Raw genomic sequence first — 26,092 nt, 5'->3', positions numbered from 1 at the left:
GAACACAGATTTTCATAGGTACTTGATGTAATAATTAATTTTAATATTTTTGCTTTTTGAGGGATTTTGGTGGGTCTAACAGTTTGATAGATTCGTCTAAATGGTTTGGCATTATCTGGTGGTGGACAAAATTATAGGTGCTATTAAGATTTTGTTAAGTGTCCTTTTTATTATTACTACTATATTATTATTATATATTTGTGTGTTGGAAATAAAAATTTAACATAGAGTATATTAAATTGTCGCTAAAGGATCCTTGCTTATGGATTCGATGTAAGATGGCGCCAAATATTATTTCTAAAGTAATATAATGATATTTCTACGTTTGTTTTATTTATTGGAAAAGTCTTTAATAACAATTAGTGTTTCACCATTGTGACCGTCACGTTAAGAGTAAAAAAATATATCTCACATTTAGATTATTCTGAAGCTCCTTGCTCAAGTTTCTGATTCTCTCCAGCTCCTGAAGATGGCTGTTTGAAGGTTTCCCGTACACGTCTACCTGCTTCGCTCCGTGACTGTCCGCCCATGCTGATATCTTCTCTCTGGTGATGTCGGTGTTTTCAAGGGGAGATTCGGCAGAGAAGTTCATTTTTCTATAATAAAAAATATATCTTTAAAAAGCTACATTGTGCTCTAGGCACGTATTGTGTAAATTCTTAGCTCAAAAATCATATTCGTAAAATGTACTTTTTTCTCTATCTGTTAAATTGTGTTTACGTTGTGATTTATTTTTGCCTTAAATGTCCAAAGATATGCTGAGGCAACCCAAATATTGATACAACAGGAACAAGACGCGTAACGGGAACTAAATCTTTTTGAGTTACTAAAACGAGACACGAACATTACCTTACTTTAAGTTATTCACTAGTATTGTAGAAAATTAGTCAATAATATACCTTATTAGCCATAATTACTGTATAGGCTAGATAGTAATTCATGTAGAGTTATTATATATTATAAGAATAAAAATCAAAGCTATTAATAAAAAATACAGGAAGAGTTTTTTAGCATGGAAATATTACAACAAGGAAATACGTTAAACGTAATAATCTTACCGTTTGATATTTAAAAGTTTTTTTAAAATTTTAATCTCTTTCTTAATCAACCATAAATATCGAAGCTCAATCGTGAAGCAAAAAATTGCAAAATTAAGACGTTTTTTATTGTTCGCTCAAAGCTTATTTAATAAAAATATTTTTAAGCTTAAATTATTTAATTGTCTAACTCTATACTGTTACTCTATACAGCTATACTGTTTAAAATAAAAGTATTTCCTATAATAATGAGAAATATTCATGATATTAGGTAATTGCGCCTTAATCGGAACTTTGTACAACTTAACATGGCTAACACAGATTTTACTCTCAACCAAATTATAAATTTGATATACATTTACAGATTTCTTTTTTATTTCTTATTTGCCAGTATTTTTTGATTTTTCTAAAGTAAGACGAAAACTATGAGCACAACCTTAAAAGGTAGACCTATAATTCTTCGGACCTATTTGGAACAAATGGAGCATGAACCAGGCAAGGATGTAGGTTTCAACGATTTTTTAATCCCAAGTAGGCATTTGCCTGCTTGTACGTAAATAACTATGTTTGATTTTAGAATATAGCTAAATTCTTTTAAACCTTTAAATAAAACCTGCACGCCTTGTCATCAGATATTTAGTTGTTATCTGCGCATGCGCTTACGTATATAATAAAACTACTCAAGGCTAAAAACGTACGTGATTTTATTTGATTTGTAAGGGAATATAACGATGCATCTTTGAATTTTAAAATATAATTATAAAATTTAATTTGCGAAGTTACAGAAAACGTCAAGAATTTTTTCCTCAGAGGCAGTGTTGGCTTTGTGGCCTGAGCGTGTGCCTCTCAACTTTGAGGTCGTGGAACCCCCTAGAATTTTCTTTCTGTGCAATTAACACTCGCTTGTACGGTGAAGGCTGATAACTACCTCCTTGTACTACTAGCGGCAACGCTTTAAGATCTTTTTGATAAAGTTTAGAGGTCGTTTCACCCCAGAAAGACCTCTCTAGGAAGCCGATTACATGGGTTACCGATTTGCAAAAGGCAATGCCTAGAGAAATGGACTGTGAGAGAATTCCAGCCTTTGAGATGATGAGGAATTATTAATGTGGTAAACAACCGAAACTGTAGGAATCAGAGACAGTTCTTCAGACCACTTTCCACACTTTTAAAATACGCACAGTCACGCAATGTCCATGTGTGAAGGGAGAACCTTTAAGCATGCCACGATAACACCATATCTCAAATCTTCTTCTATTGTCCAAGCTTCTCAACCGTACTGAACAAAACTGTTACCTGTTCTCTAACCTCTCGTTTTTTTTTTGTTTTATCTGCCAACAAAACCAGGTAAATATTATCTTTATATACATAATTCTAATGTACGCGTGTATATCACTGAACCCCTATTAAACGGCTGGACCCATTTTATAAATTTTTTTGTATGCGTTTGGGTGGCGAGCTGGATGGTTTAGGTTCACAAGTCAGTCCGCCAGATGGCGCTACAGTCGGTACTTTCATACCTTGCTTGACATCCTAATCGCTTGAAATATCATGCAGGACAATGTCTATCAGGTTCACTAGTTGTAACTTTTGTGTCTCCGATCTTTTTAATTATCTATTTCGTTTTATCTTAACGTAAATATATGTGTAAGGCGTTTGTACAACTCAACTAGTACATCGTAATGTAACCTAGGATTGTCCTTGCTAAATCATGTCTTTTATAGATCTATGCAACCTTAATTAAAGTACAATTAACCAGATTTATATTCATTATCATTCAAGCATATTACGTCGAGTTGACATTTCACTCTCGCTTCTTGTTATTATAATTTGTTTTTCAGATGTAAATAATAGACTATAGATATGTAAAGAGCGATATATCGATATGTCTGATCGCTTTATTACAGAAAAGAATTTGAAATACAAGTTTCTATGCTAAATGGACTTTTTGATACAAAAAATTATAGTCAAATAACGCACATTTCTAACAATATTCTCATTGATTCGTATTACACACTATCGTGGTCAGCGAGATAGAAAACAACGATAAACCAAAGACAATATGTCCCACAGATTCTAAATGTACTCAATTGAGTTACAGAGATAATAAATTATTACATGACTAAATTAAAAAATTATAATAATAAGTCGTCAATGTCAGAATAAAATGAGATTAATTTTAGGCAAGTCGTAGGGCAACATTGTATGTGGATATATTTCATCGAAAAAACACGAAAAATTCGACATATTTTTGTATCTATATTTAGCGTAAACGCTTCAATCATAAACTTATAATTGTATAACACAAGAGAAATACAAAATTACAAATAAATAACTTTCTTTTTCATTCTCATTAGGATATAAAATAATTTTATACATACATTAATTAATTTATTACTTTAAACGGAAACTGTACAACTAAATATTAGCTAAACGAAGGCTCTGGCCTTGCTCGCTAAGACATGGTCAAGAGCCTAGAACTAGTTTGTAGATAGTCAAACACTACATAATAATATACTTATATATCATCATTGGATATAAAAATTACTTGAAAACAGACGTTCAACAGTTTTAACCGTGATGTTTGTTTGAAATAGTCACGTGACCGTGATGTGACCACAAAACTTTGGATTCCGATATAGACTTCAATATTGAGTATTTGTTTATTATCAGAATCACTAATAACGCGTAAAGAACTATATAGAGCTCCGTAAGATTTTAAAGAAAAGGAATTGCACTTCCTTATTTACACAGTACACACACAAAGTACTGCTACAAATCGTTTCTTGGAGAATTTTGAATAAGTCGTCATTATTTGGCACGTATTTGGACAAGATAAGTAGAAATGCGCCAGATCTTGTGAAATTAGGTGCCGATCGTTAATAAATGAATAAGGAATGTCACTTCAACGTGATTCATAATTGAATAACATGATCAAAAATAAATGGTAAATAGGAATCGTAAAAATGTATAAATAGGCCTCCTATAAAACGAATTTAAAGTTATGTTAAAGTTACACCGGGGCAGTGCAATGCTCGCAGTATTTTCTTGCTCTCCGATACTTAACCGTTGAGCGAGGAAAGCCCCAGTTCTGGACCGTTACTATCGACCCAAGTGCCTCTACTTGAAAGGGAACAAGATCATAGTTAGAGGACTCTTGAGGAGAGGAGAATATCTGAGAGATTATTTAAAAATATTCAAGTTTTTACAAATTCCCGATTATTGGTTGTGTAGAAACAAAATTCATGGAAAATAAAGCAAAAAGGAAGTCACTTTGTTATAAATATATTATTAAATTCAACATTTCAACACATACATTGTCTGTAAAGAAAAACTGTCAATTTGTTTAAATTATTTATCATTAATATAAATAACGATTAACGCAAGATTTTCGCTTAAAAGTACTAAAACAAAATCGAATTTCTCAACTATCATACATTATGTACATTATTAAACCTATGTAAACAAATTAATTGGCACCGTAAAACAAATGACAAATACGCAAATGTTAAGAACTCAGTTCCGGCTTCAATTAAATAAACCCGTTTTAAATTTCAACGGTTTAAATAATTAAAATCATATTTTTTGGGATATGCGAAGAATGCTCAACATATCTAGGATATAGGCTTAATACTAAACGAAACTTGAAAAAGGAGATGTGTTTTTTGACGGTTAGCTCCATAATGAAGTAGTGTTCAACTAAAAGTACTGCATATGCTTCTAAACAATAAACTGAAACTTCGAACCTCCAAGAGAAGATCCAACTAAGATTGTCATTGAATTTTTGTGTTTGCTGACTGTAGCTTTTTGGGCATTAGGGCTGGGTTTATGATTCGGAATTTCTGTACCATCAACTATCAGTCTTGTTGTAGAGAAATCATTGTATAGTTAGAATATGTCTGGAATGTATTTTTTTTTAAATTTACTATTTCACAAAATATTATATAGTCGCCATAAATCATTTACAAAATTAATCCAAGTAACAGTTATTATAGAAACAGTGATAGTGGTTCATAAAATTAAAAACTCCTTTAAAGACAATTTTTTTATGCAAACTTGTGTAGCTTACACTTTTTTGTACCATATTCTTGCAATAAATTATTATTATTATTATTACACCAATCATCCTGAAAAGTTCAAAGTCTGTCATGTTTCAACTTAATTTCATGAATTACTCATGAAATCAGGAACTGATACTCTACAAATAAACTGACTGAATCTTTGCTCCATCTACGCTGTCCGTGCAATTGTTTAATATTTTTTTAGATAAGTTTATATAACCTCAGTTTCACGACATGACAATAATTTAAGACACGCAATGTCTCTATAACGTCAAATTAAGAATCTATGCAGAAATTTCTTTTATGACTTGTATGACTGAGTTTCCTCTTTTGTTGGTAAATAACCTCGTGAGGAAACATATATAATAGACGTCTACTATGCCAGCGTCGTGGTTATATAGTTTGTCGTTTTTCGTTTGCAAGTTTACCAATGAAGTTTACACAAGATTTTAACAAATATTTGTTTACTTGAGAATGCGGCAAATATTCGTAAGTGAAAGCTGTGACAGCACTATTAACATTTGGTAAATAAAATGAGTCATATTGGTATTTTCACGGATTATATTAATTGTAATATTTAGTAAAGGGCAAGGATGTAATAAACATGTTTAATTGTATTATTATTTTTATTTTATTTTTTATTATTACTATCTAGTTTTTATAAAATTGTAAATATGTACTATAATTGTAAATATGTTAAAAGAGTGTCGGAGAGGTTATTGCCAGTTCTTCTCTTCCGTTCTACGCCTTTGATTTGAGAACTAGCAGTAAATTATGTAAAATTAGAAGCATTTACATATACATTTCATTATTTGACGTTCATAAGTCAAGTACATGGTGTTACTTATATGAATAAATGATTTTGAATTGAATTAAATATATATATTATATAATTATGATTACTAATAAACATTTATGAATCATTACTTTAATTGTAACAACCAAAATCAAATCTTTGTAAGAAAGATATTAAAATTAGATTATATAGTTAATTTAGGCGTTATCCCATTTCTTGGATTGGAGTCGCATAGGATCGCAGGGATCTTGCCATAGCGTCTCAGCGACCAGCTTTTAAAATATCTATTGAAGCACTATGCAAATAACGCTTCTTTGCATTTAGGGGCCTTTTATAATTAAATTTCCTTTTATAATAAAATCTTCTAAACTAGATTCTTGTATGGTCAAACTATCCAAATATAAAATCACAGTTCATATAAAAATTACGATACCCGAAATGGGTCGAATCGAATCTACATAGGAACTACCTCTTTTGGCATAACTCTGAGATGCCAAAAAACTAACACAGACACAGTGCACGCTTATAACAACTCACAAATACAAATGCACACATACATACTCATACATTCACGCATACTTAATGTCTCATCTGACTTGTATTAAATTAGTTGTAACCAGTGGCGTAGCAACCTTGGGTGGCACCCGGTGCGGAAGTTGGTGGTGTCACCCCATCGAAAGTAAAAAGCAATAAATTTTATATGATAAAGGACACTTAAAGATAACGGAAACAAATGAGAAATGTTGCAACTGAGACGTCAACGATCGCGAGTATGGGACAGGGAATCCCCCACGACAGCGTCAAGCTCTTTTGCGGGACTCCCCGATTTCTACATTGAGCTGAGCTAGTGCTAGCGATTTTTTTTTGTTTGTACATTCTTGAGGGACCGGGTTGGTATCACGCCAATAAAGGTGCGACCATAACCATAATTCTGACATGAATAAAGTTTTATTTAGTGACATAGACGATTTAGATAGTGATTAGGAGAACTGAATCAAATGGGATCTAACTACTCCCATTGTAAATCTTTGTAATCTTGAGAATAACGATATTACCAAGGTTTTTATTCTTTTGATGAAATTGGAACTAGATTTAAGCAGAATCATTTGATATTTATTATAGGTTTAAAGTGCATCAATTTCGATTCAGCATTTTTATTGCTCGAAGGTCATCATCATAATTAGACAACAAAGAAACCCAAGAGTCGTTATTTTTTTATATTATATTAACTGCGTATTGTATAAATAAAAATGATGACATGGATATCATTTGGGGCTATGAAAATAGCAAACAAGATAATATATTTTATAAAATACTTTTTGCTTTTTATTGATCAACATTACAATTACATTTTTTTCTATACAATAATTATGGCTAATAAGTAATATTATGTTGACTTAATTTTCTACAATACTAATGAACTGCTTAAACTAAGGTAATGTTCATTAACAGTCTTAGTGTTCTATAATGTTTTAACACTAGCTTTAAGTGTCCGAGATACCGCCCTTGCACTTATATTCACTACACTATGTTTATAAACTCAAAAGGTTTAGTTCTCTTAAGGCATCTTATTCCTGTTCCGTCAAGAGAAAAAAATGACTTTATTAAAACTCACAATCACATCCACTATATAAAGTAAACAAGTGATTACACTTGAGTTTATTTATTTAGACATAAATTCAAAAATCCACGGTACACATATCTTAAATATTATCTTTAAATATAATCTTTAAATATTAAAAATAATAAATAAATAGCAGAAATAGCAAAAAAATTGTCGACATAGCAGGAGACTAAAGAGCTGGCAGTTACCTCGGACAAAGAATTAGTCTAGCTATTCAAAAGGGGAACGTTGCTAGTATCTTCGGAACCTTGCCTAAAAGGACTCCTTTTAATACTATATTTTAGTTATTATATTTTAAGGTTAGTATTGTTTTTTCATATAATAATGTGTGTTAGCCCTAGTTTATTAAGTGTCTCAGGAAATAAATGAAAAGTAAATCATACTGTCATTTTTAAAATTTTAAAAAAAAATTGTGCAACTGACGTTAAAATACAAAACAATGCAGTCTGTAAAATATCAAGAAATATGAAAAAAACCTTTGTGTGAAATTTGAAGTTTTCATCCACAGGGGATGTCGACTTATCGTTATATTTTTTTTTATTTCTTTGGTGTAAGTTTTAAAGTATATAATTTTTTTTTATTATTGCAACATTACGAGTATAGTTACGATCTAAGGGATCGGATAGAAAATGCAGGAGTTCCCTTCAAGGGTTTAATTTTTAAATAATTCAACGAGGAATTTTATTACACTAAAAAGACGTAATTATACTCATAAATACACTCATTTTTACACACATAACTCTGTGAATAAAATGGAAGCGAAACAAAAATTAATTAGTCATCATATTCCTCTTGACTTTAAAAGAGATATGTTAAATTACAATAAATTTGATTATTAAACAGACAGACAGTTATCGCTCTCTGTAGTATTTACTACTTGATACGACGCTTTCGTGGCTCCGCGTACGTGATCTAGAAACGTTATGCGCTTCGTTGGTGGCCTTAGGCCAAGTTTAATGTTTATAACAGTTTATTCAGTATTTTATAACATACAAAGAAATTACTTAACTGTTAGAACATACTGATAATATAATATAGAATATACTCTGTTAATTGAAAAGCTGAATAAGTATGTTGTTATTAATGTATCGTTGGTCGTTTAATTGTCCTGTTAACAGATCGTTGACATTGACATTGACACGGTGGACATTTTTAGCAACTCCATAAAGACCCTTCGCGCCATAATATTAAAAAAAAGACCCTTCGCCGAGCAGCTTTAGCAACCCTGCATTGTTAATTATTTAGTATTAGTATTATTTTCTTTTGATTTATATGTGCGTATCTAATTGCTATATATGTATTTACATTGTATATTCGCGGATGCGATGGACAACCCATGAAACTTTTTCGATACAAAAAGTCCTCTCTAGAGATGTGTGCTGTGATATTGCGGGCTATTTGATCGTAAGGAAGTTGTTCTGGTTAGCACTGTGCCTTCTTAAACTCTCCTGTCATTTTTACATACGTGTATATCCTTTTTATGACATATTTTCATAATATTTGATTGTCCTGATTATGACACGTGTGATGATTGAGAGCATAATTAAAATAAAATATTTTTTTAAAGCGTAAAAGTTTTACGATCAAAAGTTAAACAATATCTAATAACTCAACTATTTTGCGTTTATCACACTCTTGTGCTTCTGAAAATTTCCATATAAATTTCAATTATGAACATCTGGAGGAAAGATACTGAACAGTTTCTCCAACCTAAAGGAAGGATGCTCGACCAGACTAACTCCTGACTGGCATACCTTCGTCAGCGCGTTTCAGGGTATGACGTCATTATAGTGTGTCGTAGGCACATTCTGTACGTGCATACAAAATAATTGGTAATTTTAATTTCTAACTCTATCTATGGTTATCTATACATAATCTATGATCATTAAACTTGACACCTGTCAGTTTCGATTTTCAATTACAGTCCTAACCTATAATAACAAAATCGAAAGGATTACTCATATTTGGTCGTAAAAACCTATAGTCATAACAGCCGATGACTTTGTTATCAAGTACCTAATACAATAGAATTCATTGATTTTGGTCAATATAACCGGTATATTGTTCTAAACGATATCTTCGTAAATGGTTTTGACTGAATGCACACGACTGACAATATTAAATCCTGCGAATGAACTTCTTTTTTATTTCATTCAGTGCTACAGAGAAAGAGGACTGTCACTACAAAACAATTCGCGCTATAAGACAAGGAAATTCAAAATTTCCTCTCCTTGTCGTATAGCGCGAATGAAAAGCTCAAAGCAATATTTAATTGTCATATTCGAAAATTAAAATAATTATTTATTTTGCAATACACATTAGTAATCTGTGTTTTAATTCTACCTCTTTGATTAAAACGAAGACGCATGACTAGTGACGTACCATTGGTGCAAAGAAAATTTAAATAACTTTGAAATTCAATTTAGGTTAAACAGGTTCAATCTATTGTCTTTTATGTATAAGGAAATTTTATAATTTCGATAGTAATGTATGTCATTAATAAATGATTTGCGACAAGTTCAGTGTCTATAGTCTATAGTCAATGGACTTGGGGTCTCTACGTGTATTGAGATATTTTTAGATATCCTGTTTAGGTTAGTAAGCAAACTCAAACTCAAAATAACTTTATTCATAAAGGTACACTTATGAACGTCAGAAAAGAAGTTAAATTAATTGTAAATTTACATTTACTACCAGTTCACAATTCAAGGGCGTAGAGCGGGCAAGAAACTTTCCGCCACTCTTTTTAGTCGTTCAAGTGAGATGCGTATTTAACCGCCGCTTAAATAAACACATATTAATCTGGGAAGACGGAAGGAGTTTTTAATAGAAAAGACGATCCAAATCGTGCAGCACCTGGAGATGCTAACAGCATAGGGGTGAAACTCCAGCATTCTTATAGATGAGGGTTGTAAGGTTAGGTTAGGTAAACGTATAAGATGAAGATCCTCCATGCGTACTAATTTATAAAACGGTGTCTCGATAGGAAGATGTGGGCCCAACAAACCACCTATATTATTTTAGCAAAACCAAAGACATAAGTAAGAAGTACAGACAGCCAAAAGAAACTAAGTTTTAAGTCCATCTCACTGTAATCTATGCCTGAGAATTATTAAGATCAATATTTACTAGTACCATCGAAATTTCATGACTTCTATTGCGTAAAACCTCTTTTTTATGGATCAGGAGGCGAGCATGTTGGTCACTTTAATAAACTGATCTTCTTCTGAATATCTTGAAGTTGTATCGGTTTGAAAACCTCGGACCATAATGCCACTAACACCAGTTTCTGTAGGGATTTTTACCTGGATAATATATTATCGTATATAATTATTTATTTGTTACTATATATATATTATTATTTTTTTAATATAACACTCTACTCCCCTGTCATAGTGTCCGGGGAATTTTTATCTCACATTTTTTCCAAAATAAAAAGAAGAATTAATTAATTAATTTCACTAGTTCGCGAATGGCGGGAATAATATTTTTATTTACAATATTCATGGGCGAACCGGAATACTTATTAATTAATTAGGCATTTATTAAAGTACACACCACATCATGTATAATTCATATTCTCTTCATAAGCTACAATCTATCTATAAATTATTTCAAAATACATGACAATTAATTAATTAACTAAATATTTTTAAGAGCAATTGTTAATTAACCTAGAAATTAGATATTACTAGTAGTTTACTATTTCAAAAAAAAATATTCGCTAACAATGCGGATAGCGAAACACTTCTCCAATAAATACTTTTTTATACATTACCTGTTAAATATTCAAATACTAAAGCGCCGGTCGCAATACTTCAATATTCCTTTTGTATACTTCAAGTTCTTATAACAGCCGAGGCAATTTAGGCATCGCGTAATAAAAACATTCAATACAAGTTAAAGCAATGAAGGAAGTCATCAAAGTCGAAGTTGTAATAGCTTTTTATCGTTTTAAATTAACTTAATTTACGCGGAGTTAAAATTGCTGTCTACAGTGATAGTAAAACGCAAATAGTTCAGCAGTTATACTTACATAAGATTTTTATTATTTTAAAGATATAAGTATTTTTAATGACTATTGAATACATCCAAATCAATAGAATTATATTATGCTGATATCAAATTAAAATATGATTTATTCATATACGTTAATGTAGGTACACTTATGAACATTTACTTCCAGTTCTTAAAACTGGCAATAAACTTTGTCATTCTTTCAAATAAAGGTATTTTACAAAAAATTTAAACAACGATTATATCTCGGTCTTTGCAGTTAGGCTGTGGAATTCACTTCCCGTCCCTATTCGATTAGCTCTTTCTCTATCTTACTTTAAATTTCTTCTGAACAAACATTACCTGTCCACATCGTATCCCTAACTTTCGTTCTACTTACTAACTGACGTGAGACTGATCTTAAATTATCGTGATTTATGTGCACTTTTTATTTTTCGTGTATCCTTTTTTTAGTTTTTTGTTCCTGTTTTGTTTTAATAACTATATGTAATATCTGTTTTTGCACTTCTTGCCCACCTTATCTAATTTAATACATTTTTTCCTCATAGGTTGTCTGGAAGATATCGCTCGAAAGCGATAAGGCCGACACTTGCTATTCTTTCATGTTAAACTTTTATATTGTAATACAACGAAGTGGTAATAAATAAATAAAAATAAAATAAATATATCATGCTCCTCATCGCATGCGGATGCTGCACATTTACAAGTTCGGAAAGAGTTTGTTTAATATTGAAATATATATAGAAATACTTACCTGTTTTCTCACTGAAAGCCACGTCTCTCACAATACAAATGACAATTAATACTGGATCGATCCTTGATTACAGTTTCATTTGAATTTTAAAATAATTCGACACCAAAGTTCAATCAATTCAAAGCAATACGTAACGGAATACTAATAACGGTCCTTAACGCGTGTTGTTTCTTATTATAACATTATCGTAAAATGTCGTCTATAAACCTATTAAACAAAAATACTTTTACTTATGACTGGCTGTTGTAGTATAATCATTGAATTGTACCACGATTCTCACGACTTCTGACGAACCCAAAGTTCTGTCATTAGTAAATTTTAAATGTTAAATTTCGAACATGAATTTATAAAAAAGTTATTGGATTCTATGAATGATTGTCTATTGTTTTAAAACAAAAAACAATCACTTTCAGTAATTTTTCACGATGGACTGGACCTTGAATGAAAGCTCTTATTACGTTGCACCGCTGTGGACACTCGCCGAGTATCATTTTCAAGTTGCTCAAAAATTTTAATATACGGCTTAGGTTTGTGTACCATAGTATTGATAGCTGCAATTAAGTCTCCAGTGTTGAGGACAAGAAAATAACTGGCGGGCCACACTCAGCAAGAACACCAGCAGTAATCATAGCTACCAAGGCGCAGATAGCAAGAAATCCTGTCCGAAAACAGAAGTTGATGGCTTTGCAGATGGTGTCAGTAGGAAAACAGTAATTTTTTTTTAAATGAAGATCTTGGTCTAAGATCATACAAAAAAATGTGATATTCAAATTGAAGAGAAGTACAATAAACAGAATGATAGATGAAGCTGGAAATAAACTTCCAATGGTGCAACATGGACATCATCCATCATCAGTAATGGTCTGGTTAGGAGTGCCCTATTACTAAAACATACATGCCTAAATAATTGTAATCATAAACTTGATCGTTGACGATTCTTGAAACTCACTCGTAACGTCGAGTTATGTAAATGTTATATATTCGCGTTTATTAAACACCTCGCCCTCGGCTTTGTATGGTAACTGTAAGCAGTAAACCTTGAAAACTTATATACCTAAACTTTCCTGATGAAATATCCTAGACATTGGTTTATCGCGAACAACATAGACGCGATGGAAGACTTGTTTTAATATAATATAAAAATAAGACATATGCTGTTGCAGACTTTAAAAGCTTTATCAAGCTCTGCTAGTTTTGTCTAAAACTCAATATATGTCTCATCGTTATTCTACCATTTGTAAGAAATGTTTCGTTCGTCCATACTATCTTCGATTAAATTTGCAGAAACGTCTTCATTTTCCGCGTTATTATATAGCCCACAAATAACATTACATATAAAATATCAAGATCTGTTGCACGACTCGAAACCACTCAAACTTTATTTATTTACTTTATAATATTAGTATAGATACATTTAATTTTATCTACTAAACCAAATGCAATTTAAGCAGCAGCTCAGGGTAGGTTAGTCACAGTTAGGGCCTCATAGTCTAGCGATCTTATTACGTGTCCGCTAGGTAAGGGTATATCGATATGCTTAAACCATACATGGAGGGCAAGGCCGATTTTCTAAGGTAGGCAGTGAGTATGCTACCTAAGAAAATAGACTGTGAGGTTTGGCATGTATATAACAGTAAATCCTAGACCGGGGATGGAAGTTGCAAGTGGTTGGCAATTTAACATTACTTTCGACACGGGTTAAGGGAAACTGTTACCGTGCATAGCGAGCAGATGGGGCTGTTGGGATTTAGTGGATAGGGGTCCAGTTCCACTCTTCCGGGTCACTTTTAAAAGTTGCCTCGGCGCGGGGGTCTCTTTTATTTCCTAACAATAAAAAAAGAATGTCACACAGTAAAAGTTTATTTTTTCATAAAACCCTAGGAATGACCATTTTGGATGGTTGTATAGTCTGTACATATCCACCAACAAAAGCTTTTTGTAACAATATAAAAAAAACTCAATTTTGCCAAGGAGCGTCAAGTGTCAAATTCGCCCTTACCGTCTAGTGTATAACCAATTTATGCATAAAAAATTTAATTTTGCATGTAGGATCTAGCATACAAATACGTCAAACGAGTACTTGAGTATAAGTTTATTTTTACACTTAGCTACGTGGTGACACTGTACGGTTTAAGTAAATCTCAGTATATCCGCAATATATGTAAATATTATTATGTACGTACCTTTAAATGCTACGACGACACATGACGTAACACTTTGAAATTGCAAAAATACCATTCGTATCACCTCGACTCCGTCGTTCCAGAACTGACGTCAACGTTATTTAAGGCAATTTTTTTCCGCGCACCACCCCTATGTGGAAGCAGCTGCCCTCTGAAGTATTATATTTCAACCAATTCGACTTAGGGTCTTACAATAAGAGCGTTCCATTTTCTTAAAAGGCCGGCAAAGCACTTGCGATGTGAGTGTCCACTGGCGGCAGTATCACATACCATCAGGTGAGCCTCCTGCCTGCTTTTCTCCGTTTACATAAAAAAAATAAAGATGTGATAAAAAAAAACAAATTCTATATAGAAAAATATATTGCTGGCTATAAAATACTACTTGTTTTATTATTCTTGTGTATTTTTTAGAATATTTAGTGGTGCAGAATATGAGTGGCACCATGCACTGGAATATTGACTTGACTTGACTATACTCACAATTTATATTAATCAATTCCCTCGATATTATACGATTGTTTAAATTGTCGTAAGTAATATAAGAGATACCAAAGTTCTTACCGCATATTTCTATTACCATTAAAGTTCAATTAATATTATGATCAGACGACTACAATACTTTGGGCCCCAATGTTTTAAACTGTTTAATCCCCCAATACTGGCATAAAAATAAATAAAACAAAAACATTTTCAAATTATTTATTTCAAATGGCCACTGACGTAAAAAATATGTAAACAAAAAATTCTAGCGCGTAACATCTTAACTATCTTAAACTACACGTTCATAAAATAACGTTCTTTGATATATATATTGTACTCTTCATATAACCAACTTAAAATTAAATATTTCTACGTATTTTTGTCCGGGTATAAAAACTCTGTCTGTCCAACTAAGTCTGTTTACAGTACCTTTAACATAACGTAAAATCGATGAGTAGATTTCGTTGGCTAATACTATTTAATGGCAATAGATCATTTCCAATACTATTCATAGAAAACAGAAACTCCTCTACTACTACCAGAGTCGGAGTATTGACAATTGACAAAACTATGGAAAACTGTACTAAAGATAAGTGTCAAATAAGTGACACTGAATTTTCAGTTCGCGCCTAAAAATAGTCTTTTGAATAAAAAAAACTAAATATTTATTTAAGAATGTGTATAAAGTATATATAATATATAAACTTGAATTATAGATTATTTCAAAAATCGTAAGTTGGAAATATGAAGGTCACCATGTTTCTTTAAAAAATGACAGCTGGTAACTTTATCTTTACAAATATTCACAGATAATTTGCAAACTATCCATTACAATAAATACAATCAGTAAATCCAGAGTATATATGAACAGAATTTTACTCCACAAGCTACCAAATAATAAATTATAACATAATAAAATTTCGTTCCCACACGACGCAAGCAAATAATCAAATTTGTTGCAAACTTCTATCCATAGAGTAAAATTCGTTAGCTTTGGCCTGTGGATTTAAAAACATCGATTTGTCATACTGAAAATATATTTTATCTTTCCTGCATTCTAAATTATCTATGTAATCAATAATTTAAAAACTATATTTTTGACGATTAATACACAAGCCAAGAATAATTTGATGAAGTTGATTTAAAAGAATCTCTTTCAACGCCGTATTACTACTATTGATTTTTATCCTCAAAAAATTCAAAAATATATTATGCCCGCATCGCATTTGTTATTGACAGAACTTTCTAAATAAATAAAAAAAAAATTAAAAACAGAAACCAAGCAAGAGATGTGCGTTCAATTGTACTTGATTATAAAATATATAAAATAACAGCACCAAAAAAATATAAAATATCAACTGCAAATACGCCAAAAAAAAAAATAACTTAAATATATTAATTTTTCATATTTACATGTGGCCTAAAACTTTGGCAAGATTTAAAAAATTTAGTTCTTTCTTGTGACAATACTTAATCTAAAATTATACATTATTCTTAAATTCGATATATCACCGCCCAGGTGTACTCTTCCAAAAGTCGCATCATTTATGATAAAGCATTATTTGTAAAAAAAGCTATAAATATTGCCAACTGTCGAAAAAATGCTATGTCAAAAATGATGCCAGCATATAAAATGCAATAAGAATCTAACTGGTAACTATTTATAAAAATTGCCCGTGCAACACTGTACACGTAATAGAAATGAAACTTTTCAAAAACTCATTGTTTCCTCTTTATATCACAATTTTATTATTTTTAAAGTGTGTATGAAAATGTTGCAATTCGTCTCACGAATATTACCTTTAGAGAATAATGTGTAAAATCGAATTCCGGTATATTTTTGATTCTATATTTCGGCTCTCAGACCATTTTTGTTAACTAGAAGAACCTAAATTCGTGTAACGTTTTTTAAGAAGTTCCATTTCATATATTAAAACAAGACTTATTACGGTTTAGGTAATTAAAAAATGGCACCACATTGCTAAGCTGCTAGGGAGACTCTGTAGTTTATGGTCTTTCTAACAACTTACTTTGGTTCTTCCCTTGACAGATTCGCTAGGCCTTCAAAAGTGACATTGACATCTGTCAATGTCGATAGTAGAAAATGCAAAATTCAAACTATTACTTTTTCTATAAAATAAAGATGTCTTAGTATATTGTGGTTAAATAAAAATATTGTATTTAGGACGTAGCAACGACCAACAAAATAATATTATTTAAATTTTGAGGATGAAAAAAAAATACTACAAATTATCTGCAAATTAATGTTAATTTTTGCAAATGATATTAACATTTTTCTATGATTTTACGTAATTTATGTATTTATATTTCTGATGTTACGTACATAGCTACGTCCTTGTATAAAAATTGATCCCCATACAGTAAATTACAATAAACTATCATCTATGTATATCACACAAAAAAACTTAAGAGATTGAAGTCTGACAAGATCGGCTTTAAATAAAAAATACCAAAAATATTACCCGGAAATTAAAGTTGTTACTGTATATACACGTTTACGAATTTGTTACAAGTTTACAAAAATACAGCCAAATAATTTTAAATATATATATAAAAATGGCGGAATGTTGTACAAATTGAGGAGAAAATGAAAAAAGAAATGAAACCGAATCTGTCAGATAGGTTACGAGGAATGACTTTCACTGAAGGATTCGCGATAAATCCTGGAAAATAGAAATATTAAAATTACTTTTTTCTTTACAAAAAGTTCTACACTTCGCTGGTACTGTGTAACTTTCAATACTAGGTTTCGGTGCTGAATAATATAACAAAAATGGCTAAACGAACCATGTTTACTAAAGTATTTTTTCTTTATTTGATTTAGGGTGTTCAAGAGTGTATGAATAAAGTACCAAATAGCTATGCAACACATACATTATTTGGAAGATAAAAGTTCCTAATAACTTCGCATTTCATCGGATTCATAACTTATGATGGACTTTATGTGACGAATAGCGCTGACAGTCGTGAAACGCAAGAATAGTGTTTATCCTACCAATAAGTAATAAATAGCTTATTTGGAACTTATGTAGAACTTATCCATACATTGTGAAACAGACCCTTAAAATCAAAAAGCGCGCCATATGTCTTCTGTCAAATGGTTTTCACAGAGTACGTCGCACTAAAACTTGTCTCTGAAACTAGTTGCTTATAATCCGCGTATTACTAATGTGGAACCTTATTATATAATATTTTGATTAAACATCAAAATTATATTAAAACATTCTTAAATATTATATGTTCTAATGAAATGACTGATTATGAGAGTGGCCCGGCGCATTAGCAATTTGCGGTAACATTTAGCTAATAAGTTTTTTTTACCTCATACCGATGCATTAGTGGTGTAGTAGTACACTGATTGTTGTCACTGTAGAAGAATGGTCGCTTCTTTGTGTTTTGCCCTACAAATTGATAATAATAATTGGACACGGCATAACACATTCTAATTTACCATAGACTATAGAAACTTTTTGGTTAAACAAACTTCGTGGTTTCAATTTACATAGTGAAGATTATAACAATGTTTGCGATTGCTTTTTTTTCAGTTTTGACATTCTCAGTATATTGATTCATAGAAAATTATAAAATAAAATAAAGTCGCGTATCATAAGAATAAAAGAAACCATGTTTAAGCCGATTTAATCGGAACTACATTTATGAAAAGGTTATGTTTTTTCTCCACGATTAATGAATAAAATATTTTTTTCGATTTACATTAACTCCAATAAATATCTTACATTCGAATTTCGACTTATTATTAAAATTCATAAAACAAAAAATCCATAGCTTTTTTTTATTAAAAGGTATCAATATTACTCACATAACTGTGCGTGCGCAGCTAAAGCGTTTTGCTTCGCGATCAACAGCTCAGGGCCTGGTCGACTTATGTACAATGGATCTAGAAATATGAATTAATTTTTGCGGCTTCTCAGAAGATAATAAAGAAGAGAAAAAGTAGATTCTCCTTAAAATCAGTTAAAATCTATTAGTTTTGTCTGAGCCATAAGCCAGCCCAAAGATCTTGCGTTCGAAACCCGGTGCACCACACTTTTCTTTCTATATGGTTGGTTAATATTTGCTTATACGGAAAAGGAACCGGAATAATTCATAAAATCAAGTTTACAACTAAAACTGAAGTAGATCCGCCTTTTGCCTGATCTAGTTTTATTTGATAAAAGGGTATTTTATTAAAAGTAATAGTATGTACATATTTTCAAATACCTGGTATCTGATCATGTGTGTTGAAAAATTGCTGCGACTGCATTACTGTTTCGCTAGCTGAAAATTAAAAATTAAAAAATCTTACAGTACCCGGCCATTTATAAGTCGCATCGTGCTTTAGAAAGAGATACTCGGCAAGCTTCGGCTTTGTATATCGCCGTCTCTGTCAACCCTTGTCAACCCGGTCGTTTAGTTGCTTATCAGTCGACAACCGGACCGGATTGTTAGTGTTTCGTATGACAGAGATGACGCTCTACAAAGCCGAAGGTAGCTGAAGCTAACCGAGTGTCTCTTTCTAAAGCACCATACGACTTACAAGATGCCTGGTAGGCCTGGTACTGTACTTTAGTTTATATAACTAAATTTAATTGTCATTATTTTGTTAGTTGCCATCTTTCCCTAAGGCTTGTCAATGTAAAAATTGTTTTTGTTATTTTCCTATTATTTTTTTAAATTTAACACCCAGTCTGGCCATTACTGCATAAATACTCACCATTGTTATTACTATTTTCCGGTTCCTGTTTGACTTCCTCTTCTGTCTGTTGCATAATGCTGTGATTCTCGTATAATGGGTCTTCTAAAAAATATTAGACCATTTATTTCAGCATTTGGTTAGAAGAAAAAAAACCCGTTTGAAATAGTAAAAAAGTTTTATTGTACGTTACTATCAAGTGCTAAATAGTGTAAAGTAAAGAATATCTCCCCTTAATGGAGACTGTAGGCAGTATTACTGGATACTTCCATATGTTAAATATCTTTATCATAGATTAGGTTGCATCTAAATTACTGATTAGTTTCGTTTAGTTAGTTTTGTTTCAGTATTTAATGCAAAAAAATGTTTTTAGGTATTATTGTAAGAAAACAAACGTTATATAACGTCTGCTGTCTTTGTTACCATGGTTACCATTCTTATATGGAAACATCGTACACACGGTATTTTAATCCACGTTTTACTTTGCCTTAACAGTAGTGTTGGCCTAGTGGCTTCGGCGTGCGGCTCTCATCCCTGAGGTCGTAGGTTCGATCCCCTCCTTTACACCAATGTGATTTCTTTCTATATGCGCATTTAACATTAGCTCGAACGGTGAAGGAATACGTCCCGTCCAAGTACTAAATTATGTACAAAAGCATGCAATAGATATTTTTTTTTATTTAAAAACTCGAATTAAATATGCATATTAAAAATAGTTTCAGTATTAGCCTTGTAATTACTATATTTCTATTTTAGTAGTCGAAATGGAAACAATTTTTTTGGCATAAGTGGCATTTGGTTTTTTTTTTACTTTAAAGTTGTGTTTGAAAAGAAGTTTGTGCAATACTTACCAGCTCTCTCCTTGCCTTCAAAGAATTTGTCTTCCTCTGCATAGACCTCAACTTCTTGCTTTATATGATTCTCGTCGAAGAAATTCTGATTTTCATTCATTCTGAAAATTTATTTTTATTTATTCTTCATTTAGTTGGCCAGAGACTATAAATTGCGCTTTCAAATACAAACTTTTTCGTTTATATAAATACAATGAAAACTCAGTATTCTTACATTTATGAATTTTATTATATGTATGTGAATACGTAGGTAACTACTACTACTATATACTGCTTAAGTCGACGCATTATATACTGGGTCGTCGGGAAATAAATGTCCCTGACAGTATGAATGTGCACGCAATGCACCTGTTATGGCTACTACCGGCACACACACACTCACACATAATTTTACATCAAACGAAAATTACATCGGATAAAGGTTAGGATCAGTAAGTTATAAAACTATTTCTAATACAAGATACTAGATTATGGAAAGGAACAGTAATTAATAAAATATATCATATAGAATACTATTTGTACACTATGACTCTTGTTTGGTAGTTTCGAGTAAGGGTTGTTATTGTTCTATAAATATAATATATATTGTGTTACTTACGGTTCAATACGCACAGTGCATTTATTCTAACGTGGTTTTGAAACAATTAAATGATGACATTTATCTTACAATTAAAAACTTTTATATACAGATATCGAAAAATTATTCCTATTAATACTTAACATAATTTAGCATATCAATTGTATCTATCGCATTATCGATATGCAACTCTACATATCCTACGCACATCATTATTACACCTGTAAGTGCGAGCGAGACAGACAGATAAATATGATTTATGACCCGAAGCCTCAGTTCATAATGCGTCGACTATATGTAGAATAAATCCTCATTTTTTTTAGTCTATATTATTTTTTATTTAGCCCTATGGCTCATCCTGGATTAAATGACATCAAAGACGTTATAACACTAACGGTAGCAACAGGGCTATTGCATATTAGTAAAAAAAAATTCTTAGAAAAGATTCGATATTCGATCTAAAAATAATTTTATTTGTCATTTTGTCGTCGTAAAGTATATATCTAAGATAAATTATCTATAAGATAAATGCTTATTTTGATAGTACTATAAGAGTAAGATTCTGAAACAAATCATAATGCTAAGTTTAGAATGTTTAAAATTTAGACCCAAACAAGGAACGTACCTATGTTGTTCCTGTAACATCTGTATGTTTTGTTGTTGATTCCTCAACATCTCAGCACTATCTTGATAATAGAGGTCATAATCAATCTTTTGATAGACATCTTTACCAAAACTTTCCTGATTTTTCTCCTTTGAAAAATCGACAGTTTTCTGAAAACTGTCAAACGTACTGCTCTTTCTCTCCAACGCATATTTCTCCGCTTCTTTATTATATTCCTCTGTTGTCTGTGGTAAATACTCTTTGTTTTTTAAATAGTCGTCTGGATACACATATTTGGGTGATTCATATTTGATGGGGCTTTCATCATCTGTTAAGGGATCCGTTTGCATTATTGCATCTTGGGTTTTTGGTTTCTCCGGAGAATTTAACCCTTGTAGGCGGCTGGCTAACTGAAATACAATAGACAATATTATGACATCGGATACAAGACACTGATTATTTGAAAGGAGACTTCAAACATTAAAAGTATACAAAATATATATTTGGAGATTCTTGACCCCACCCCTCCCCCATAAAACGCACCGTAACGTAACGTTTTCTGTACTCATTAGTAAAACGTTTCAAAACACCCAGTTACTCTTTATACCTAAAACTTACCATTATGTGGTGTAAAGTACTGGAAAGTGGAAAATAATATTAACAATAACGCGTTATCCAACCGCCGCCCCGCATCATAACGTTTCACAAGGGGAAAGGCAAATTCGTTAAATAATACTTGAACGCTCCCTAATTGCGCAATCTGCGTGAAAACGTCAAAATAATTAAAAAGAAATAATAAATAATGTCAAAATGCCAAATGTCTAGTCAAAAGTGTCACAAATGTGGAAATATTGCCCGCCAGTTGCCCTCCTTTTGATTTAATTATGTTAATTTTTATTTTTATTTTGTAGTGTAATGAAGTGTAAATAAATAAAATAAAAATAAATAAAACTCCTTTGCATTCCCTCTTTAGAGCAATAGACTTATACGAGTTGCAATCAAGAAAATAAACTAAATAACTGAACGAATACTTAGCATCAACCAAATAATGATTTATTCTAAGCTAATTTATTTTAAAAAAAGTTTAGTTACTTAAAATACTTACTATTGATGATTGTGGTGCAATAACTCTTTGTGGTTCTGTGGTTGGATCTGGGCTCATCATTTCTGTCTTCACAGTTTGACTACCCATTGACAACTTCTCTTTTTCAATAGGGTAGTATTCTTGGTGGCATTGGCTGTGGATTGGTATATGAAAAATATTAGAGACTTCATCATAACAATTAATTTAAATACCTCAATTTCTCAATAAACTACAAATAAAATAACACAACCATTTTGACTGGGTTTATGTTTTTAAGCTGTTTATTTTAGTTATGATATTTAATACTGAGAGGTGTACATTCTTTAAATAATATTTTTTATTATTTAATGCAAATGATGATAATAACCACGTATTCATGGGCTTGAATGCATGAAAAATAACTGTTTTGGGTTAGACAATACACCTTCCATTTAATATAACACAGAGGTATTCTCTTATTAAAAATTACTAATTAAAAACTGGCACACAACTAGGAAGCTATTAGAGCTCACTATTTACTGTTCAATGTCTTATTAGTATGTATCTAAAAACAAGAATATAACACAGGCTCTAACTACCACAAACCAGAAACAAACCTACCTGTTCTCATCCTTCTTATCGCCTTTATATTTAACACTCGTCCGACTCTTACGAATCACCATAACTGTGCCATCTGGATTTAGTTTTGGTAAATTCTGTGTCGGTACTGCGTCTTTGCTCAAAGTCTTCCATTGACCTTAAAAAGCAAAATTTTCATACAGACATTATTCTTAACTTTGCATTATGTTAACTGTACATTTGTATTACATTGACAGAGAAATATTAGGTACATAACACATATTACACACATAAAAGTAATATAATTAAAGTACAAAAATCATATAAGAAATAAATTTTAATCCCTAATTTTTTGTTGAAAATGTGTCAAACAAGCTGTTTTATGATATTTTTTAAAATGTAAATAATGTGAATTATATTAGTACATATAAGTAATATGTGTTTACTTTTATACTGTGCCCAAAATAGATTAAAAGATGTTATGTTCTTTAAGCTACAAAAACATTTCAAATTTTTCATCATAATAGTCTATATAAATTTGGTAAGACATTTCTATAACAGTATTTATTTCCATACAAAATCATTGGCAAAATGTTTATCCAAAATAATAACATACAACATAGCCAAGATAAGATAACTTATTACATAATAACATACATAATATAATTTATCAGCTGTATAGGTCACAACTCTAAAGGTGGGTTTAAATAATTAATTTAGCTTTAGTGTAACACAGGTCTGGCTTTTGAAATAAATTTAATGACACACTGCATGCTAATGCAAGGGAATTTTCAATTTAATTAAAAAAGTACTAGTCAAAAGAATACAATTAAAAAAAAACTGCTTATGTAAAGCAAAGAAAAAATATGTTTTTATTATATATTAAACTACAAGCAGCTAGTTGGTACAGTTGACTAGATTTAATATTTTAATTATATCTGTTGTTATTTAAAATAAACTCACCTATTGTAGATAAAAGTATTAATGATATTTAAGATTATTCTAAATAAATTCTTTATTTGCATTTAATATTAATTTTTATTTTATCATATTAAATCATTGTAAATTTTTATATAACCATACATTAATAATAAGCAAATATTTTGCCTTAGCAAAACATTAATTCTTATAGAGAATTAATGATAATGACAATATATATGACTCATGTAATAGGGAAACACCCTGATTAGATTTTCTGCTCTTGTAGCAGGAAAATTATATATATCTTGCTAACATATTTTTAAAGAGCCTTGTATGATGTGTAATGTTTAAACAACAAAAAATTCATTAAGTAAATCTCTATCTCTACACTATTGAACTATTTAATGATTTATTTTGACTCTGTACTGATTTGTTTATAAGAAATAGCCCTTAGCTATGAACATTTTTAGAACTTTTTTTAGTAATTTATTATAATGTTAAATATTGGGTTCACCTTGATTCTACACCTTGAGTCACTGACAATTTAATAGAATCACAATATTTTTATTATTAAGTCTATTTAGTTTTTATTCGAGTACTACAAGACATTTTTATATTAAAGATTATGTTTTCATAAAAACTAAATTTATTTTTAATTTAAGGAATCAAGAAGAGGAATTTTTTAATATAAAAAGCTAAATCATACGATGATGAATTCCAATTATAGACATCGAAAAAACGGAGAATTATGAAAGTCAACATGCATAAAGGGCAAATTAGTTTTCAAATGTCGACAACACGAATGAGTCATTATTTCTTTTACCGAGAATACAATAAAATAAAGCATATACTTTGGAAAACCCCAAAATACCTTTATTCTTACCCATAGTAGTGACATTATAATCCGCTTGTGTAAAATGTAAACTGCACACTTTTGAATATTTTGTAATTGGTTTCATTCGTTTTAAAATAACATTCCATTTCATAGCCATTGCATCGTCGCGGGGAAATCGGTGGAATTTCACGTTCTTCGTCTTGCCGGCCAACGAAGTGCATTGTGGAACAGTGCAATAATAACCCATGTTAACAACAATAATAATTCTTTGTTTTGAACCTTTCACTGCAAGACAACTATTTTATTTCTCCTGTATAACAAAACACAAAACCTAAACCGACGTCAAAACATAAGTTTTGTTAGAATACTTTTTACGTTTATATTAATTAAAATCATCACAAAACAGCCTTGAAATTTTTGACATAAATGTTCACCTTTTTTCCTTCACTTTTTCACAATGGCTGATGTTTTTTTTAAATTTACTACAAGGCTATAGATTCAAATCAAAACAGATGATAAATGCTATGAATAAGATTCACTCATATAATATATATATATATATATACGAAATATTTTTCATTTTGACTTAAGGGGCAGAGGAATGAAATTAATTTCACTTAAATGCATAAAATAAAAATAGATTGACATAAATGTTAAACTTTTAATAGTTTTTACCATTATTGGATTGTTGCTGAAGCTGTTGTATCAATTCTATTTTGTATTAGCAAGGCCAGTGGTTGTCTGACCATGGCTTGTCCCTGTCAGTGGGCAAATCTCAGGCAGTGGTGTTTACAAGAAAGAGATACATACATACATATATATATACAGATACATACTCTACTCATTTTATTAAAAAATCAAGCAATCAACCTGACAGATAAAGGATTTTTTTAGGTATTTATTTAAACAACCGGCTGAACGGAATTGCCCACTCTGAACACATTATAAAAAACTTTGAAAAAGGTATTAACGTACTAAGAGCAGTAGCGGGAGTTT

General features: G+C 31.0%; 2 protein-coding genes across 3 annotated transcripts in view; both read right to left on the bottom strand.

Moving 5' to 3' along the window:
• The window catches only part of LOC123717578 (fatty acyl-CoA reductase wat-like), a 37,196-nt gene extending 24,813 nt beyond the window's left edge, over positions 1 to 12,383 (bottom strand). Inside the window, exons 1-2 of the mRNA XM_045673661.1 lie at positions 12,290 to 12,383; positions 413 to 596 (exon numbers count right to left, since the gene is read on the bottom strand). Of these exons, the coding sequence (XP_045529617.1) occupies positions 413 to 592 (180 nt within the window). The 5' untranslated portion in view covers positions 593 to 596; positions 12,290 to 12,383. The remainder of the gene's footprint in view (positions 1 to 412; positions 597 to 12,289) is intronic.
• Positions 12,384 to 15,166: 2,783 nt separating this feature from the next.
• On the bottom strand, positions 15,167 to 25,544 carry LOC123717220. Of its 2 annotated transcripts, none has more exons than XM_045673106.1 (10): positions 25,133 to 25,544; positions 23,383 to 23,518; positions 22,804 to 22,936; positions 21,720 to 22,108; positions 20,518 to 20,618; positions 19,688 to 19,771; positions 19,195 to 19,251; positions 18,794 to 18,871; positions 18,295 to 18,374; positions 15,167 to 17,636 (listed from the first exon to the last, which is right to left on the bottom strand). In XM_045673106.1, exons 1-10 carry the CDS (start codon positions 25,341 to 25,343, stop codon positions 17,613 to 17,615), a joined length of 1,293 nt encoding a protein of 430 aa, XP_045529062.1. In that variant the 5' UTR covers positions 25,344 to 25,544; the 3' UTR covers positions 15,167 to 17,612. The 2 variants fall into 2 exon arrangements, with proteins under 2 accessions (XP_045529062.1, XP_045529063.1); XM_045673107.1 differs by having other exon boundaries at positions 25,145 to 25,544.
• Positions 25,545 to 26,092: the final 548 nt, after the last annotated feature.

Source organism: Pieris brassicae, chromosome 12, assembly GCF_905147105.1.
Source record: "Pieris brassicae chromosome 12, ilPieBrab1.1, whole genome shotgun sequence".
NCBI classification, from domain to species: domain Eukaryota; kingdom Metazoa; phylum Arthropoda; class Insecta; order Lepidoptera; family Pieridae; genus Pieris; species Pieris brassicae.
Note: the sequence above shows the minus strand (reverse complement) of the source record. Positions and strands in the feature narration are given on the sequence as shown.